The sequence below is a fragment of the Ochotona princeps genome, chromosome 9 (genome assembly GCF_030435755.1).
Source record: "Ochotona princeps isolate mOchPri1 chromosome 9, mOchPri1.hap1, whole genome shotgun sequence".
NCBI lineage: Eukaryota > Metazoa > Chordata > Mammalia > Lagomorpha > Ochotonidae > Ochotona > Ochotona princeps.
Window position 1 is genome coordinate 71,793,156 of NC_080840.1, and position 19,437 is coordinate 71,812,592.

General features: G+C 45.1%; 1 protein-coding gene across 1 annotated transcript; it reads right to left on the bottom strand.

Moving 5' to 3' along the window:
- Positions 1–4,007: 4,007 nt before the first annotated feature.
- ZNF354B (zinc finger protein 354B) lies at positions 4,008–18,720 on the bottom strand. The gene is made up of 5 exons (XM_036492215.2): positions 18,557–18,720; positions 17,842–17,925; positions 15,020–15,146; positions 14,282–14,371; positions 4,008–6,101 (listed from the first exon to the last, which is right to left on the bottom strand). Exons 1-5 carry the CDS (start codon positions 18,587–18,589, stop codon positions 4,528–4,530), a joined length of 1,908 nt encoding a protein of 635 aa, XP_036348108.2. The 5' UTR covers positions 18,590–18,720; the 3' UTR covers positions 4,008–4,527.
- Positions 18,721–19,437: the final 717 nt, after the last annotated feature.

Sequence of the window (19,437 nt, forward strand, 5' to 3'; positions counted from 1 at the left end):
CCAATTCCCGGCCCTAATGAAGCTGCCTGGTATTGCGGCCCAACTGACCTCACCCACACACCATTCTGGTTCTTGGATTTGCCAGTGGGTAATACGAACTGGCCTAGCTTGGCTCACCCTGGATTTGAGCCGAATGTATGCCAGTGGGTTCCATTCCCTGTCCTGGTCTGGGCTGCTCCCTGTCTTGGTTCTTGCACTCACCTGCAACGGCTGTGTCCCAATAGAGGAGTTCTAAGCTCCTCTATCAGAACCTCTCCCGATGCCAGATCTCATGCACACTGGTGGTCCATGGGCCAGCCTTACTTACTCCACCTTCCATCCTAGCAGGAACAGTGTTCTTTCCTGACCAGCCTTCCCCTTTTGGTTTTAACTGTTGGGTGTACAGCCAAGCTCAGCCAAGCCTGGTCCACACCGAGACACAGCTCCCAAATGACTCAGTAGGGATAGAGACCTAGTCCGGTCCATCCTATACTAATCCTAGTTCTCACAAGCTCCAGTGGGTGCTGGAATCCAGCCCAGTCTGGCACAACCCAGACCCAGTTCACACCTGTGCTGAAGGAGACTGCAACCATGTCCAGTCCAGACCACAGCCCCCACTCTGGCCCTTGCACTCAACAGTGGGAACCACTACCCAGCCAGGGTGTCCCTTTAGCTCCCCAACCAGGCCTATTCCCAGCCACAGATCTCACATATGCCAGATAGCCCCCCACCTGTCTTGGCCTTTGCCTTTGAATGCTATAGCCTGGCCTCATCTGGCCAGCCCCTAGTCCCAACTCTTGCTGGTGGGTGCTGCAATCCAGACCTGCTCAGTCTGCTCCCATCCCTGGCTCTTGCAAACTGGCAGGTGTGATAACCTAGCCCATAAAGATCTGTACTCCAACTAGGTTTCTGCACTTGCCAGTAAGCTAAGGTCTGCTTGGTCCTGCCCAGTCTGCCTCTTCCAAAATCAGCCTACATGCTTGCTGATGATAGAGCTGCCTTGCCCAGACCTGGACAATGTCCTCGCCAGTGGGAGCTATGACCCAGTGGTGGAGTTGCCCAGGTTCTCCCACTTAGCTCACTCCCAGACCTAGATCTCACACATGCCAGTGGGTGCCAGGCTCCAACTGGCATGGACTGCCCTCTCAGTCCAAACCTTTGTGTGAGCTGGTGAATGATGCAACCCGGCCTGCCACACACCCTGGAAGGGGTGCACATGCAACACTGTAGCCTGTACCTGCCCTGCCTTTTCCCAACCCCAGTATTCATGAGTGTTGGCAGATTCCATGGCCATGCCTAGCTCGGCCCCTACCTCCCCAACTCTTAAGCTAACCAGTGGGACTTGTATATCCACAGGGTTAGGCCCACATATCCCCTAGAGAATCTACCCTAGGACCTGGTTCTCTTGCATGCTGGTGTCATGTCCCAGCATAATGTGATGTGTCCACTTTTCTACACTCACTGTCACATCCCTGCCAGATAGGCCCCAGCCCCAGCGCTGTGTGGGTTGGCATGTGGTGATCAGCAATGTTGCATGCTAAACAAGCCCAGCTCAGAGCTCCCATTTGGGTTGGAGCATCTGTCTGACCCATAAATATCATCCAGTCTCTCCCCTTCGAATCACCAGCTCTCAGTCCTCTCGCTTACCTACAAGTACAGTGCAGTTGTCTTTTGGAGTGCTTCTGCTGTCACTCCTGCCAACATTTACGATGGTTTTTTCTAGGAATGGCCCTCAGCAGTAATTCATCATCTAGGCATGATTCCACAGGTCATCGCTCTCCCTCACCTGTGTGATCCCTTAAAATCCCTGAAACTCTGACGCACAAGTTCCTGGAGCAAGAAGCTGGGTGGCCCGAGTGTTGCACACAGTGGCATTTACACCCAGGCAGGCCCAGCCTCTGGTCACCTCTCCGGCACTGCCAGCAAGTCCCCAAACAAGTTGCCCATGTTCCTGAGGAGCACGTGGGCTGCAGCTGACTTAAGTCAGGTCCAGCCTGGAGCCACCCCTGAGGTTGCCACCAGCTGTACAAGGGCTAAAAGATCCCAGCAGGCCCCCCAAAAGGTTGTCTGCCGCCCCTGAGGCCCTGAGGAGCACATGGGCTCGAGGTAACTTCAGGCAGGCCTAACCTGGCGCCACCCCTGCCAGTGCTGCCAGCTGTATGGGGGCTTAAAAGCCCCCAGCAGGCCACTAAAGAAATCGTCTGCTATTTGAGGAGCACACAGGCTGGAGGTGACCTCGGCTTCCTTTTTTTTTAAAGATTATTTTTATTGGAATGGCAGACTTATGGAGAAGAGACAGAAAGATCTTTCATCTGCTGATTCACATGTCAAGTGGCCACGGCTGATCTAATCCTAAGCCACCAGCATCTTCTGGGTCGCCTACATGTTCGCAGCGTCCTAAGGCTTTGAGCCATCCTGCACTGCGTTCCCAGGCCACAGGCAGAGAGCTGAAAGATTAGCCAGTTGAGTCACCATAGCCTTCATTGAAGGATACATTATGCATTAAAGGAACTAATGCAGAAATCCAAGGATTAATTTACTTCTCTTACACTCTATATTCCCTAATTACAATACTTGTAAAAATCCACAAAAAATGAAATTAAGCTTATTTTGGTGAAATTTTTAAAAAATTCATGTTTTGGGCCCGGCGCGACAGCATAATGGTTAATGTCCTCGCCTTGCACGTACCAGGATCCTATATGGGCGTCGGTTCTAATCCTGGCAGCCCCACTTTCCATTCAGGCCCTGCTTGTGGTCTGGGAGAGCAGTTGATGTTTTCCAAAATTCACATTTTCCATGAACTTTAAACTTTTTAAGATTTATTTATTTTCATTACAAAGTCAGATATGCAGAGAGGAGAAGAGACAGAGAGCAAGATCTTCCATCCGATGATTCACTCCCCAAGTGAGCCACAACGGGCCAGTGCGCGCCGATCCAATGCCGGGAACCTGGAACCTCTTCTGGGTCTCCCACGCGGGTGCAGGGTCCCAAGGCTTTGGGCCATCCTCAACTGCTTTCCCAGGCCACAAACAGGGAGCTGGATGGGAGGTGGAGCTGCCAGGATTAGAACCGGCGCCCATATGGGATCCCGGGTGTTCAAGGCGAGGACTTTAGCCACTAGGCCATGCTGCTGGACCCAACTTTGAACTTTTTACACTTAAATATTTCATTCCACTTTGCATGAACTTTAGTGCCTTGTACTTAACTAAAAAAATTTTTTTGCTCTATCTGAATTTACCATTTGTAATCCCACTGTACATGCAAATGAGTCAGTCTGTCATTGTAGGTTTCAATCTGCTCATTAGTTTTCAGCTTCCTAATCTTCACATTGTTGCCATAATTCTACATCTGAAGTATTTTATTGGTGCTGTATTTGAAAATTGTCTTTAGGGCAAACGAGTCCTTTTGATACCTTACTATTTCAACCATTGTCATCATCATTACTTACACTAGATTTTCTCCTATCAGGACATCTGCACACCACCCCTTTGCAAGTGAGTCTTCCTCCTTTGCATGCTCCTCTTGCTTTCTGAAGAATGTTTACTCTTCCGACACCGAGTTCTGACATCAGTGACACAATTATTGATGAGCGACTCACTAACTAGTTAAGAGATGTTGCTGCAGAACTTCTGAATGTGTCCACTCAGCCCATGCACAGAAAAATTAATCTGACAGTGGGATGGTGGAAGCAAGCTGGTATTATTCACTGCAAAGTGCAGAACCAGGAGCCCAGGAGCTTTCACTTAATTCCTGGACTTTCTAAGAAGTTAGGAGTGAAGATTTTCATAGGTTGAAATTTTAGCCGAGAGGGGCAGGCTCAGGGGGTGATCTGCTCTTAGAACTATTAGAAAATATTGATAGTTTACACTTAAAGAAGTTGCCTAAACAGTTTCTACTTACTTAACATTACTGTTTGCAGAACAGGAGCTATGATCTCACAATAATTTGGCTGTTAAAGCAGTTAAATTCTCGGAATAAGATCAGGAATCATATAGAAACTGACAGACCATTAGGGAGTAACTTGGAAATTATCAGAACAAAAGAACAGAATTGTTTATTTATTTTAAAATACAAATCATTTAGTTTGACAATAGGTTAAGAAAAGGTAAATTTCAGACACTCAGAGGTAGTTTGTGGTCTTTTATTTGGTCCTTTGCTCTAAAAAATGCATATATTTTTAAGATCAATTATTTTATTTTCAGCTAAAATGTTACCTTTAATTAAGACACTAGCAGCTTATATAACTGATACTTTTGTAATGAGGAATTTAGTACCACCACCATACTGATTTTTCTCCTGTTTATATGCTGCATATAGCATATAATGCCAGAGAAAATAATTTTATCTTAAAAAATGGCTCATATAAATGTCTATAATTGTGAAATGTTTGCATATTTATAAAAGTAACAGGTATAAAAGTTTCCCCCATATTTATTATATAGCCAGCTCTTACACTTGGAATTTAGACTCTGATGTACACTAAATTAGTTCTCACATACTTGATTTATCAGTTTCAGGTGTTTTCTGATGAACTTTGGTCTAAGGCTTTCACACATGCAGATCTATTTTCATAGGGTCTTCTTCAATATGAATTTTATAATGATTAGTAAGGGATGACCTCTGGCTGAAGAGTTTTCCACATGCAGTACATTCATAGGGTTTCTCTCCGGTATGAATTCTTTGATGTGCAATAAGGGATGAGCTTTGTCTGAAACTTTTCTCACACGTGCTACATTTGAAGGGTTTTTCTCCTGTATGAATTCTCTGGTGTTGAATAAGAGCTGCACTTTGCCCAAAAGATATCCCACATTCCAAACATCGATATGGTTTCTCTCCAGTATGAATTCTTTGATGATTACTAAGGGATGAGTTACATCTGAATGTTTTTTCACACTCATTACATTTATAAGGTTTCTCACCAGTATGCATTCGCTGATGCTGAATGAGCGCTGAGCTTTGTCTGAAGGCTTTCCCACACACTTTACATTTACAGGGTTTCTCTCCAGTATGGATTCTCTCATGAATAATAAGTGTTGAGTGGGAACTTAGGGCTTTCCCACATTCATTACAATTATACAGTTTCTCTCCAGTATGAATTATTCGGTGTCTATTGAGTCGTGAAATAGAAGTGAAGCCTTTTCCACATTCATTGCATCTATAGGGTTTTTCTCCAGTGTGGATTCTTTCATGTTGGATAAGAGAGGCACTCTGACTGAAGGCTCTTCCACATTCGCTACATTTAAAAGGTTTCTCTCCAGTGTGAATTCTCTGATGGTAACGCAGGGATGAGCTAGACTTAAAAGTATTGCCACATTCATTACACAAATAAGACTTCTTTCTGAGATTTTTCTGACACCCAGAAGATGTGCTACAACTTGCTGCTTTCCTACCTGGGTTATATTTATTGGGATTTTCTCGAGCATGAATCTTTTGGTGTATAAAAAGGCCAGACCTCCTGCTGAAAGATTTGCCACATTCTTTACACCTATAGGATTTCTCCACAGTGTGAGTTCTTAGGTGCTTACAAAGGGATGCACTATGACTGAAGGCTTTCCCACATTCTTTGCAAATGTAAGGTTTCTCTCCAGTATGAGTTCTTTGATGCTGAATAAGAGCAGAACTTTGGCTAAAGGCTTTCAAACATTCTTTACATTTAAATAATTTCTCTCCAGTGTGATTTTTCAAATGTTTGCGAAGGGATGAATTGTGAATAAAGGCTTTTTCACATGTATCACATTTATAGCGCTTCTCTGCTGTCTTGCTTTTTGGTTGAGTAAGTGAATTTGAATTTTGCTTGAAGATATTTTGTTGCATTTCATATTTTGAAGGCATTTTTTCTCCAGTAACCTTCTGTTGCGTAATGAAGACTGACTTCAAGCTCTGGCCAAGTTCAGTATTTTTATGGCTTCTATCTACATTGAGATTTTTTGTACGAAAGACTGAACTTGCCTGTAAACATTCACTTTTGGCTTGGCGTTTCTTTAATCTCTCTTCGTTTATAAAGTGTTTTTCTGATATGAAGTCCCTGACTTCATCCCTTTTGAGTCTTATCTTCATCTGTCCCTGAAGTGATGAGTCTTGAGTTTGCATTGACTTTGTAGTGTTAAGATTGCTCTTACATCCTAAAAAAAGAAAACAGAGACATTACCAACAATTCATGTGGCTGAGACCAAAAGCTTAAAAATAATAAATACTAATGTTACGTACATAAGGATGTGTTGAATAACTAAAAAAAAAAAGAACAGCAAGAGGAAAAATAGGAAAATAACAGTAAATGAAGTAATGGATTATGGTGAACTACAGCGTGACCAGATGAATAAAGATATCTCACTGAAGAATAGTGAGAATGTTTAGAAACAAGTATAAATCAGGAAATACAGTCAGCTGCCCAAAGCCTACAGCGAACTCATAAAGCATTCTTTTCTGTAACTGCTAGTTCTGAGTGTCTTCCCTGATCCTACATTCCGGATTCCTCTGTGCCTCTCAAGTGTTAACTCTTTGGTAAAGGTTTTTTCTAAATCTGATCTCTAATAATACCACTCTCTTGATGCAGTCAAGAGATGTAGTTAACACGATGAATGCTGCTGCATACTGCTATACAGTAAACTTTCAAAAATAAATAGAAGTTCATTGTAAGACCATAAATAAAATACCATGAAGAAAATAAACTGTTGACACAGCTATTATCAAGTGATATGTACTGTATCTATTATGTTTTCATACCACTGGAAACAGGTTTACAAACTGTTGTATAAACATGTGAGCAACTGTACTAAGACATTAAGATGGCTACATCATCAAATAAAGGTAATATTCCAACTCCATGGTAGTATTATAGAATCACTGTCACATATGTGTTCCACCACTGATTTCAACACTCTACAGTACATGACTATAACAACTGTATTTTTAAGGGAAAAATACATTTATCTAGAGATACAGAAAGCATTCAGCAAAACCTGAATAAAAATCAATCAAGAAAACAAGAATTGAGGGATACATTCTCAAAATACTGAAACACATACACCTCAGTCCTAAAGCTATTACCTTATTTAATCAAGTAGGACTACAGGTTATTTCCATTACTATTTTCTCTCCTATTCAACACTATTCTAGCACTTGGTAGCATGGGCCTGGTTATTTGTTGGGTAAAAACATGATAAACATTCTTCCCATCTTCCAGGAGAATGATATGTGAGGTCATAAAATGTATTGCAACCATAGGAGGGGAATCTTATTTGCCTTTCTTTTCATATGTTATATAACAACAGCAAACTGTTTTTCTAATTTATTATAATTACCTGTGACTAGCCTAGTAAACACTAATAGCTGTGAAGGATGTTCTGGAACTTACTGAAGGGAGATGACCTGGAGTGGCAGACCTCAGAGCAAGCTAACAAACATGGGAAGTAGGGCAGCTGGGACACAAACCGGCAACATACAGGATCCTAGCACTTGCAAGATGAGGATTTAGCCAAAGAATCATTGTGCTGAGCCCTATACTTTCCTCTTGTTGGCTTGTTGGGCAGAGAGAGCACATTGTGAATCAAGCCATCATTTTCTTCCAAAGACTGCTAATTACAGAATAAACCGTAATTTGGGTAGCTGTGAAGTAGTTGTCCAAATAGTAAACAGCAGGAGCCTGATTTTTTTTTATCTGGTGACAAAATCTAAGTAGATTTAAAATATGAATATAATACCAGGTTATTTCTTTGACTACAATTGGGTAAAGTCAGAAAGCAGTAAAAAAGGTAAAAACTAGAAAATCCAAATAAGATTATGAGGCAGTTCAACAAGGTACTCTAAAATCCAGTGAGTCAGAAAAGGAAATCATAAGGGTTATAGAAAACCAGAAATGAACACCTTTTACCAAGAGGTAAGAGTGCAGAAAAAACAGTGCTAGTGGAAAAACATACACATAATTAACAGCCTCACTTAAATGAAGGAGGGCCCAGCACCATGGCTTGTTGGCTAAATCCTCAGCTTGTAAACACCAGGATCCCACATGGGCACTAGCTTGTGTCCCCGCTGCTCCACTTCCTTTCCAGCAACCTTTTTATGGCCTGGAAAAGCAGCAGAAATGGCCCAAAGCCTTGGTACCCTGGACCCACGTGGGAGACCCACAGGGTACTCCTCGCTCCTGGCTTTGGATCAGGACAACTCTGGCCATTGTGGCCACCAGAGGAGTGAACCAGCGGATGGGAAGATCTGTCTGTCTCTCCTCTCTGTAAATCTGGTATACCTATCCAATACATAAATAAATCTTTAGCAATGATACCTCAGTTCCTTGCCAGCATATAACACTAAGCAACACAGGATAGAAGCCCCTTGTAACAAATACTTACTAGTGGATAATAAGATTTAGGTTTTGACAAAAAACAAGTTAGAAACAGTTTCATTAAGTTGGCTCCTGCCTTCACAGTATCTAATGCATAACCACCTCTCTTGCTCCTTAGAGATAACATGCTAAAAACATACATCTCTAGACAGCAAGACCTCAATAGCTTGGTCTCTCTTCCACAAGCTCTTCCTCATTTGTGGGATGCTTCTCCTTTCCTTGCTTAAATGATACGTCATTCCTTCTACACTCACCATTGTGTCCAATCTCATAAATTATCTTCAGCACCAAAACACAAGCCCAGACTCATCTCACCAGTTTTCCTGCAAGTTACAGAACTAAAAAGAGAAGAACCAACTGAACACAGAGTTGGCAGAAGAACAGAAAAATAAAGACAGAGACAGAGAAGCAAGTATGAACATGGTTAGGAAAGAGGCACAGAACAGAGGGGGAAATGGGATATGAAATCATAGGTGAACAAATGTATTTAAAAGTATATGGAAAAAGCACGTGGCAGAGAGCAAGAATGTAGCTACGAGCCAAGTTTACAGTGCATACGCCAGGTAAGGGCCATGGAGGGATGGGGTTGGGCTAGGTTTTGTGTACTTTTTAAGCTCAGTGGGGCTTCCTCTTGCAGGCATGGCAGCTGGAAAGAATTGCAGGGGTTAGGCTGGGGAACAATACAGAGTGTGGGTATAAGCTGTTTTTCGAAATGTAGGGGGACTGTGTCTCTTTAAAGGTTAGGAGCTATAATGGCTGAGGAGCTTTTTAAAATGGCTGAGGGTTATATCCCTTTTCCAAACATGAATTTATACTAAGTTTTCAGTGTTTTCTTTTAAAGGTTTATTATTATTATTTTTGGAAAATCAGAAATACAGAGAAGAGGAAAGCCAGAGAGGAAGATCATCTGTTGATTTACTCTCCAAGTGGCTGCAACAGCTGGAGCTGAGCCAATACGAAGCCAGGAGCCTCTTCCGGGTCTCCCACGCAGGTGCAGGGTCCCAAGGCTTTGGGCCGTCCTCGAATGCTTTCCCAGGCCAGGGAGCTGCATGGGAAGTGGGGCCACCAGAATTAGAGCCGGTGCCCATATGGGATCCCGGTATACTCAAAGTGAGGACTTTAGCTGTTAAGCCATGGTGCTGGGCCTGGACTTTCCAGTTCTATAATCAATCATTTCTAAGGATCCCTGTTTTTTTTGCAGTGGAAACTGGAATTTGCCTGGCTGTGGAGCTGGAATTTGGAAGACAGTACCAAGAAGTGCTTTTTTAGATTCCCACTCCCCTCCCTTGCCTGAAACAGGGAAATCAGTCATTTCCCTGAAGGACCCAATCAGCTAGGCCCTTGATTTTGAGTGGCCAGACTTTGGAACTGTGAGGAGGTAAATGTGTTGTTCAATCCACCCAAAATGAACAACCACACAAAAAGATACTTTTCAAATGAGACTCACATGGCTGAGTTCATTCCGGTGTTCTCAACTCAAACTTAGTGTTACAACATTTCTGCTTAACTTTTTTCACTTTACTACTTCTCCGTGTTAAAAAAAATTTATGTGCTAATATAGTCTCAATATAATTGATTTGTTTTTTCCAGGTCTATATTATCACAAAACTAAGTACCTTTATAAAAACCTCGATTCTATTCAGTCCTCTTGCTATAATCACATAGTCACCTATAGCGCTGTCTTCCTTATTTGAAAGTGTGAACCACACTGCTTTGCATTTCTCCCAAACCCCTTCCTAATACAGTATGGAGAGTTCACAGAAGTCTGCTTTGTATCTGGTTTTACAGCTACACAGAATTCCACTCCATGGAACGTATCAGTCAGCAGGAGCTGTGAGGTCACCCAGGCCTACACCTAAGCCTGATGAGACAGTACACAGTCCATCTAGAGGCTAGTGGGATTTTTCTTGCTTTGGACAGCCCCTAACCGAGGACATTGCCAACTGCTAAGAACCCACTGTAACCTTCACAGAGAAGCCTATTAGCACATCTACCCGCCTTAAAGGGTCTAGCATTCTGCACCTCCCCACAAGATGCAGCTTAAAAGAACGGACCTGTGCCTAGTGCAGTAGCCTAGTGGCTCAAGTCCTCACCTTGGATGCATTGGGATCCCTTATGGATACCGGTTCTAATTCTGGCAGTCCCGCTTTCCATCCAGCTCTCTGCTTGTGGCCTGGGAAAGCATTTGAGGACGGCCCAAAGCCTTGGGACCCTGCACCTGCATGGGAGACCCGGAAGAGGCTCCTGGCTCCTAACTCCTGAGTGGCGCAGCTCTGGCCATTGCAGCCACTTGAGGAGTGAATCAACTGATGGAAGATTTCCCTCTTTGTATATCTGACTTTCAAAAAAAAAAAAGGGGGGGGAGAGTGGAACTCCACCTGCTGCCCAGACTGCATGAAGCCAACTTTCAAACCCTTCTCCTCTGTCCCAATAGGTTGAATCCCACTATCTTAAATCCTGTAACATCCCTCTTGAAAGTCCTTTTAACTGCTCACCTCCTCATCTTCTTAGAGCCCCAAATCCTAAAATGTAATACAGATACAACAAAGGCATAATAAAAATATACACCTACAGACTAGTAATATACTATGATTTGGGGACAAGGAGACTTTCTGTAGTATTTCCTTTTTTTTTTTTTTTTTAAGATTTATTTATTTTTATCGGAAAGTCAGATATACAAAGAGGAGAAACAGATACCAATTAGCTGGATACTGTAGGTGAAAAAGCAGAGCTAGAACTCCAACTGAGGCACTTCAACACGTGACGGGGGAGTCTGAAATGGGTCTATCAAATTTCACTCCCAAATTGCTGTTCCTAATGTACATAACACAATGTGGGATGGTTAAATGTGTCTACAACATAGAACAATTAAATTAAGCAAATAATACATAGACCACACAGCATTCTTTAGATATTCAGAAAAAATATTACCATGGTAATTACTCTGCTGTACAATAAATCTCAAAACTTATTCCTCCTAGCTGAAACTTTATACTCTTTGATCAAAAACTCCTCACTCTTTTCCTCCTCCTAACCTTTGATAACCAGCATTGTACTTTTTACTTCTAAGAATACGACTGTTTAGATTCTGGATGTAAGTGAGGTCATGCAGTATTTGGCATTTTGTATCTGACTTATTTCATTTAGGATAATGTCTAGTTTCATCTATGTTGTTCTAAATGACAGATTTCTTTCCCTTCTCTTGTTTAAGACTGATTTGCAATTTATGGTGGAGATATTAGGTGTGTTTTAAAAAGTTCGTATGAAATGTAATTAAAAGATAACACACATTTTCAACAGCTTGTGGAAAATCTTTCATAGGTTACTTTTTCCATCTATTTTGTGTTGGTAGACATTTGGGTTGATTGCGTCTTGACTACTTTGAATACATGAGTGTAGGTATCCTTTTGGACACTGATTTCAATTTCCTTGGACATATATGCTGAAGTGGAATTACTGGCTACTATAGTAAATCCATTTTTAGTTTTCTGAGGACCCTCCATACATTTTCCTATAGTAACTAAGTCACATGCCCATCAACAATGTACAAAGATTGTCTTTACTTCTTTCCCAGTATGTTATCCTTTTTCTTATTGATAGTAGCAGTTCTAACAGGGATGAGGCGAGTTCTCAGTGATTTGTAATTTGGCTTTTAACTTTTTCTGTTTTTTTGAGATAACACATATTTAATTTACATTATAGTAAAAGTCTTCATTGTATTAAAAAAAAAACCCTACTAATTTTTAAAGTCAGAATTAGAGAAAGGGAGAGATGGGGAGAGAGGGAGATCTTCCATCCACTCAGTCACTCCCCACCTGGCCACTATAAAACTAGGAACCAGGAGTTTTATCTGGGTCTTCCACAGAGCTGCTTTTCTCAGGCCTTGCGCAGGCAGCTGGACAGAAGCAGAGCAGCCAGGATGCAGCTACCCACAGTGGATGCTAGTTATTCAGGTGGCAGCTTTACTCAAGATGCCACAATGCCAGCCCTCTCCGTGGTATTTTATATCTGCATTTTCCTAATGAAAAGTGATGCTATCGGCCATTTGTATATCACCTTGGAGAAAGGTCTGCTCAGGTACGTTCAAGGCAAGGACTTCAGCCACTAGGCCACCGTGCCGGGCCCTCTGTAGTATTTCTTAACAGCCGTATGTAATATCCATAGTTGTCTTAAAATGACCATATATCTCTCTAAATATTAGATACTAAAAAACAAATTTTATATCATCCTCCAGACAAGATTGCTTTCCAGTTACCACTATTTCATTGAATGATATATACCACTGTCAATCCCAAAACAGGCTAGAAACCAAGCAAACATCCCTGGCAACTCCTTATATATCATATGCAATCCTAGACCTTTTCTTTTCTTTCTTCTATGGGGTTGGTTCACTCCTGTCTCCATCATTGATAACTGAAGTCAAGACATGCATGTTATTCAAACTCACATCCTCTGATTATTAGGTTGGGCAGAGCAGAAGTGACTGAACCACCCTGCTGAAGTCAAGCTGACACTCCCACAATCCCATTTTCAGAACATTGGGAATGCGCTGACAGAATCCAACCCTGACTCACTGCATAGACCCTGTGCTACAGCAGCACAGGCACATGTGGAGCATGTGCAGCCAAAGAGCTTCCACCTTATCTCGTTTTCTTCCACCCCCCTGTGCACAGGATATATAAAAGTCCAGTGCAATATACCCCAGGCAGCCATGTTGAAGTAGTCCCAGGCCACCTTTCGCCAGCGAGCAGTAGGCTAACTCTATCCTGAATAATAAAAATCCTTTGCTTGCAATAACAGTTTCTTTCTCAAGTGAGTCTGAACACCTCTGAACCTAACACTGATATAGGATGTGTCCTGGCTGCTCCACTTCCCATCCAGCTCCCTGCACAAAGCTTTGGAACCCTGCACCCACATGGGAGACCTGGATAAAGCTCCAGCTTCCTGGCTTTGGTTTGGCTCAGCTCTGGCCATTCCAATCACTTAGGGAGTGAATCAGCTGATGGAAGATCTTTCCTCTCTGTATCATTTTAAAAGTATATTTTGAGGGGTCCAGCGGCGTGGCCTAGCGGCTAAAGTTCTTTCCTTGCACACACCAGGATCCCATATGGGCGCCAGTTCTAATTCCAGCAGCCCCACTTCTCATCCAGCTCCCTGCTTGTGGCCTAGAAAGCAGTCAAGGATGTCCCCAAACCTTGGGATCCTGCACCCGTGTGGAAGTCCCCGGAAGAGGCTCCTGGCTTTGGATTAGCTCTGCTCTGGCCGTTGCAGTTATTTGGGGAGTGAACCAGCAGATGGACAATCTTTCTCTCTGTTTCTTCTTCTCTGTATATATCTGCCTTTCCAATAAATAAATAAATAAGCAAAAAAACAAAAAAACAAAACAAAAAAAAAAATGGAGCAATTAGTACACAAATCCGTACCCATAGTGGGATGCCAGCACTGAAGGTTACAGTAGCTCAACCATTCTGCCATAGGGCTGGCCCCATAAATCTTTTTCTTTACTTCTTTTTTTTTTTTAATTGGAAAGAGATTTACAGAGAAGAAACAGAGAAATATCTTTTGTCTGCTGGTTCACTCCTCAAGTGGTAACAATAGCCTGGGCTGAGCCAATCTGACACTGGAACTTCTTCCAGGTCTCCCATGCAGGTGCAGGATCCCAAAGTTTTGGGCCATTCTCTACTGCTTTCCCAGGACATAAATAGGAGGCTGGGTGGGAAGTGATGCAGCCGGCACACGAACCAGTGTCCATATGAGGTCCCAGTGTTTAGCAAGGCAAGCATTTAGCCATTGAACTATTGGCTGGGCCCATAAATCTTTTCTCTAAAGTACATTTCGAGGTGACTAGAGGATTCCAGAGTCCAAGCCAGGGAGCACAGCTGTCCTGTTACCTGTTGCCCAACACTGCAGGCATCGCCTCTTCTTATCAACCTGACGGTCCCGGCACCTTGGCCTCCCACTCACCTGGAGAGGAACCTCCAGCACTTTCCTTCTCTACGGGATCTTCTCCTTGCTGCAGCAGGGAGATCACCTTTGGCTTGGTACATGGGAGTCCTGCTCACAGACAAAACAAACAAAAGACTTGCTCTTGTGTGGACACAAAGTAATATTCCAGAGGTGAGTAGAAAACTCAAACTGTGTAGTACTTCTGTCCTTCCCCTTCCTCCCCCTTGTGTTAAGAAGAAAGTACGGAACTTAGGAATATGTTAGACAGACACAAAGGCGGATGGATGAACAGGATACATTCAACTCTAAAGAAGGATGTCAGATGCAGACTGAATTCTATGGGAAGATATTTATACCAAGCAGCCTGTCTGAAGGGAGAAAATACTATCTGACTTCCTTTAAAAGGTGGAATGTAAGGTGCTTATTAGGTGGCAAAGACAAATGAGAGGTCAGTGAAAGGTGAGCAAGCCTCCGCTAGGGATGGACAGCCAGTCACACAGTGGCCAGCGTGGAAAAGCACTGACTCAACATGAAGGAACATCAAGTGTGACACACACTTGGAGGGTGACAATTACTAGTAACAACCATCCCAGTTCCACACCAATAAGAGCAAACAAGGCTGCTGAACTGATTTACAGAAACCTGAACTGTACATTGAGTCTGCGCACTTGATGAGGACCCACAGCTTTTACTCAGGGAAGGAGGTGCCACGATCCCAATATCCAAGATTGCATGTCCACAGGGCAGCTTACTCACCCAGTGAGAGCAGGTGGCTGTAGTTCTCCAGCATCACGTCCCGGTACAGGGTCCTCTGGGAAGGATCCAGCTTCCTCCACTCATTCCAGGTGAAGAGCACGGCCACATCCTCGAAGGTCACTGACACCTGGAAGCACAAGCCACTCAGCTCTGCAGGGACCACGCCACACCCAGAGGAAGCAGTGGTGGGGGCACCAAGTCACCCATAAAGTGCTTCTGATGCTATGCAAGGTTCTGGAAGTTTCAGGTCCTTTGTTTAGTAAGCAAGTGACTGCCAACAAATACAGAAAGAGCAACATAAGGCAAGAAAGAGCTTGTGTTAACCACTATAAGGGATGTGTAGAAGGACCAAAGTCATTATAAAGATGTTAATCAGAATAACTTTAGGTGAAACATAAATCAAAGGCTTAAGATACGTTAAATTACCAATAACGAATAGTGCACAAACAGACCAGGGGAATAATGCCAAAATCCTAGGCAGGCTACACTCACGGTGCAACCACTGCACTAGGCCAGGGGCTTGAGGCCAGGAGCCTAGAGGGCTAAGAGAGGGGAGAAGAGCCCACTGATGGCCTTTGGCAGGCCTAGTGCCTGATGTGTTCTGGATAGGCCACAACTGCTGTGTGACACTGCACTGTCTGGGAGCAGCAGGCCAGGGGCCCAGTGGGTACTCACACCAGTGGCATACAATGGCCCTAAGCCAGGCGCCTGAGGCTGGGTCCCATAAGGAGGTTGCCAATGACAGCCTTTGACAAGAAACCTGGGATTTCCTGTGTGGTTGGTCTCAAACATGACAGGCGCTCTAATCTCAGGGACCAGAAGCAGCAGTGTCCTGGCATCAAAGGTCACAGGACATACAGCCACCTCCTATGCTGCGTCCTGTGCAGGCGGGAGTCTGCCCATCTGTTAATCAAACAACCCCTCCCCCAGGATATCCTGTCCCTCTCCTGGGACTTGGGGGTTGGTCTCATGAGGCCATTATGCCCCTGCCTGTCCCCACAGACTCGAGATGAAGGTAGAGGCATCTCTCTCATCTTTCCCTCTCTGCCCACTTTACCCCTGAATGTGTGTGATTTCCTCATCTTTTAAGTAAACATTCATCCCACCTCCACCCCAATACAAGCACAAGGATATTACTCATCATGGCATTTGTAATGGTAAGAAACTGGAAATGACCTCCATTCTCTCTGTTGGAGGAGCAGTGGTACTATTCCCATGTGTACTTATATTTGAGGACAGAAATAACAACAATTAGTATAGCTCTTTTGCATTAAACGTTTTACAGGGGCCAGATTCTGAGAGAATTAATCTTCAGCGTAAATTTCATTTAATCTTCATAGTAACCTATAAAAAAGGTATAGTTATTGTTCCCATTTTCATCCGAGAGAAGACAAAAGCCACAAGAAGGATGAGACATTTGTCCACAGTCCTCAGGCGTAGGTCTAGCATTGCAACGCAGCAGGAGGCCTAGGCTCCGTTCTCAATCAGTCTGTACAAGTACTTCCCCTGGACCAGCATCCTGTAAAGGCGCTGCTTCAAGTCCCAGGTGCTCCATTTCAAATATGGCTCCCTGCTCATGTGCCTGGAAAAGCAGGGCAATATTGCCTTAGTGCTTGGGACCATAAACCACGTAGAAGATCTGGAAGAAGCTCCTGGTTTCCAGAACAGCCCAGGGCCAGTCGTGGCAGCCATTTGGAGAATGAATCAATGGATGGATGATACCTGCCTGTTGGAGTCTGGGCAGGAGAGCAAGCTGAGATAAGACAGCCTTAAAGGAGAAAGAGTAAAGCTTAACACATGTGTTGGTCCTAACGAAAATAGCCTGTGGCAGAAGAGTTGTGGAATCAGTTGGCTGGATCTGGCCCTGCTCTGGAAGCCACAGCACAGAGGAGTGGCCAGACGGCCTGAGACCTGGACACATCTGAGACTGTGCTCAGGTTCCATCTCTTCCCTCGTGAGCAGCACAACTGCTGTGCTACTGTCAGCAGGCTAGGAACTACGCCCCGTGCACAGGCCCGGCACCCTGGAGGCTCCCTGAACACCAACTGTTGGGGAAGATGCTGTGGAATAGTGGAGCAAGCCATGGTTTGGGATATCCATATCCTACATCAAATCTTGCCTCTGTGTGCAATCCAGTTTCCTGCTGACACATCTGGGGACAGGAGACAACAGTGCAGGTAACTGGGGTTTGTGACATGCACACAGGAAACCCATATGGAGTTCCTAACTCCTGGATTCAGTCTGGTCCAGCTCCAGCTAGTATTGGCTCTTAGGAGTCAAACCAGCAAGCTGGATTTCTCATTCTCTCTCTGTTGTTTCTCCCCTCACTCTCCCCCAGGCTTTCAGATAATTTTTAAAAGAAAGATTACATTGATTTGAAATGCAGAATTACAGAGAGAGAGGGAGGAGAGACAGAGATCTTCCATCTATGAATTCACTCCCCAGATGGCCAGCAACAGTCAGGTTAAGCCAGGCTACAGCCAGGCACTTCTGGGTTTCTCACCTGGTACAGGAGCCCAAGCCTTTGGCTATCTTGCACTGCTTTTCCCAGGTGTACTAGGAGGGAGGGACAGGTGTTGAGACGCAGATGATTGAAGGAGGGGGGGCAGAGAGCAATTTCTCCTGGGGTGCTCATTCTTGTTCTCAGCCACGCAAACGACAGCAACTTCCTCCCACCCCCACACGCGTGCGCAAGGGCAGAAGCCACCACCTTTGGAGGTAGACCAAGTCCTCCCAAGTAAGACTTAACGTCCGTAAGAGGCCCGATATGAATAAAAACCAAACATCCCACCCACCCAGGCCGGGGCCAGCACCCAACTTACCTGTGGCCACGCCTTCCTCTGGGAACCGGCTGTCTCCTCCTTCTGGGATCTATCCCGCAGGACAGGGGCAGCCTCCAGGTGGAGCTGAGAGAAGATACAGGGAAGGGAGAGAAAGCTCCTTTGGCTTTCCACCCTCAGAGGCAGAGAGAGGGAAGGGACAGCAGAGAAGGACCAGGAGGAGCCGGGAGTGGACAGAACCAGAGCCGGGCCAGGGTCTTCCTGGTCCAGCTTCCCAGGAGGCAGCGGCGCAGAGCGGGCGCCAGCAGCGCCTCTCGTGGTGTGGTTCCACAGTTTAGCAACCCCATTCCACAGATTAGGAGCCTGAAGCCAGCGCGATGCTGCGGGCCAGGTCACAGTGAGGGCGACGCCGCCTCCTGCTGCCCGTGGCCATTTCCCAGATGCGCGGAGAACACCGTCTGAGCAAAGGAAAACGCGCGCTTTTCTGGGGCCGCACCCAGAACCAAGGGCCTGGGTCCAGCCTTGGCTCTGCCGCTACCCCAAGTGCGACCGCGGTCACTCCTCCCGCCCCGGACAGCGGCTGGGCCAGTAGCAGGAAGGGCACAAAGCAAGAGATCTAGCGCCCGACGCTCCGCCAGGGCGCCCCGGGACGGCAGGGGGCGGCGGGGGACAGGCCGGGAGCGCCAGCCGCACACCCAGGCTTCCCCAGCGGCTCACGGGCCCGCTCCCCAGGCCTGGGCTCGTCCCAGCCACTCACCTCCCTGGACTCAAGGTTTCTGCGACCGGGCATCTCTGCAGTGCTCTGGAGGTAGGTGATTCCGTGACTGTCCCAAGGGGAAACAAACCCCAGACACTTCCCCACCCCGGCCACCTTAGGCGCGGGGCAGCTCGGCTCCCCGGCCCGCTACACGGGGCGGGGAAGAGTAGCCGCTACTGCCGCCGGAAAATGTAGTCCGCAGTGGAATTCTGGGACGTGTAGTTCTTTGCCTTTGCCTGAGGCTTGCCAGAGCTAGCCGGTTACCTTGCAAGTGCTTGGTTCTACACTGCGGCTAACAGATGGGTATAAAACCCATCGGTGCCCCCAAACCGTAATTGCGTCTAACTTGCTCAAAAAAGTCACAGAAGTGTATGTTTGGTAGGTCACTTTCTTCAATTTTATAATAAGCTGGAATCACGAATTCCTTGTCATTGTCATGTTAAAACAGGAACACGGGAGTGGATTAGGCACCGATCTCTCCTTGGCAGCACTTCTGGACAGCGGCGAGCGTCTTGCACCCCCTTTAAAGGGACTTCTTTGTGCAACCAGGACTTGAGCAGTACTCAAGGCGGAAAGGTTGAAAGTCTTTCTTCTAAATCAAGAACAAGATACAGAGGCTGACTCAAGCCACTTCTATTCCTGATAGTACTACAGCTCTAGCCAGAGAAACTCTGTGAAGAAAGATCAATGAAAAGCTTCCAAGTCAAAACCAGAGAAGATTATCTGTTTGTGAATTATATGATCTAGTATGTAGAAAATTCTGACGATTCTACAAAACACATTACAACTAACCAATGATTCTCACAAAATTGAAGACTGCAAAATCAACATGCAAAAATCACTTATTGCTGCACACTGGCAAAGAGCAACCTCAAAAGGAA

What these genes read in the sequence shown, in the direction of transcription:
- ZNF354B (XM_036492215.2), bottom strand. Translation starts at nt 18,589, where the DNA reads ATGCCCGGTCGCAGAAACCTTGAGTCCAGGGAG. An exon ending in GAAACCTTGAGTCCAGGGAG is followed by an intron (nt 17,926 to 18,556) that starts GTGAGTGGCTGG and finishes ATCTTCTCTCAG; the next exon opens with CTCCACCTGGAGGCTGCCCC. An exon ending in TGCTGGAGGTTCCTCTCCAG is followed by an intron (nt 6,102 to 14,281) that starts GTGAGTGGGAGG and finishes TTCTTTTTTTAG; the next exon opens with GATGTAAGAGCAATCTTAAC.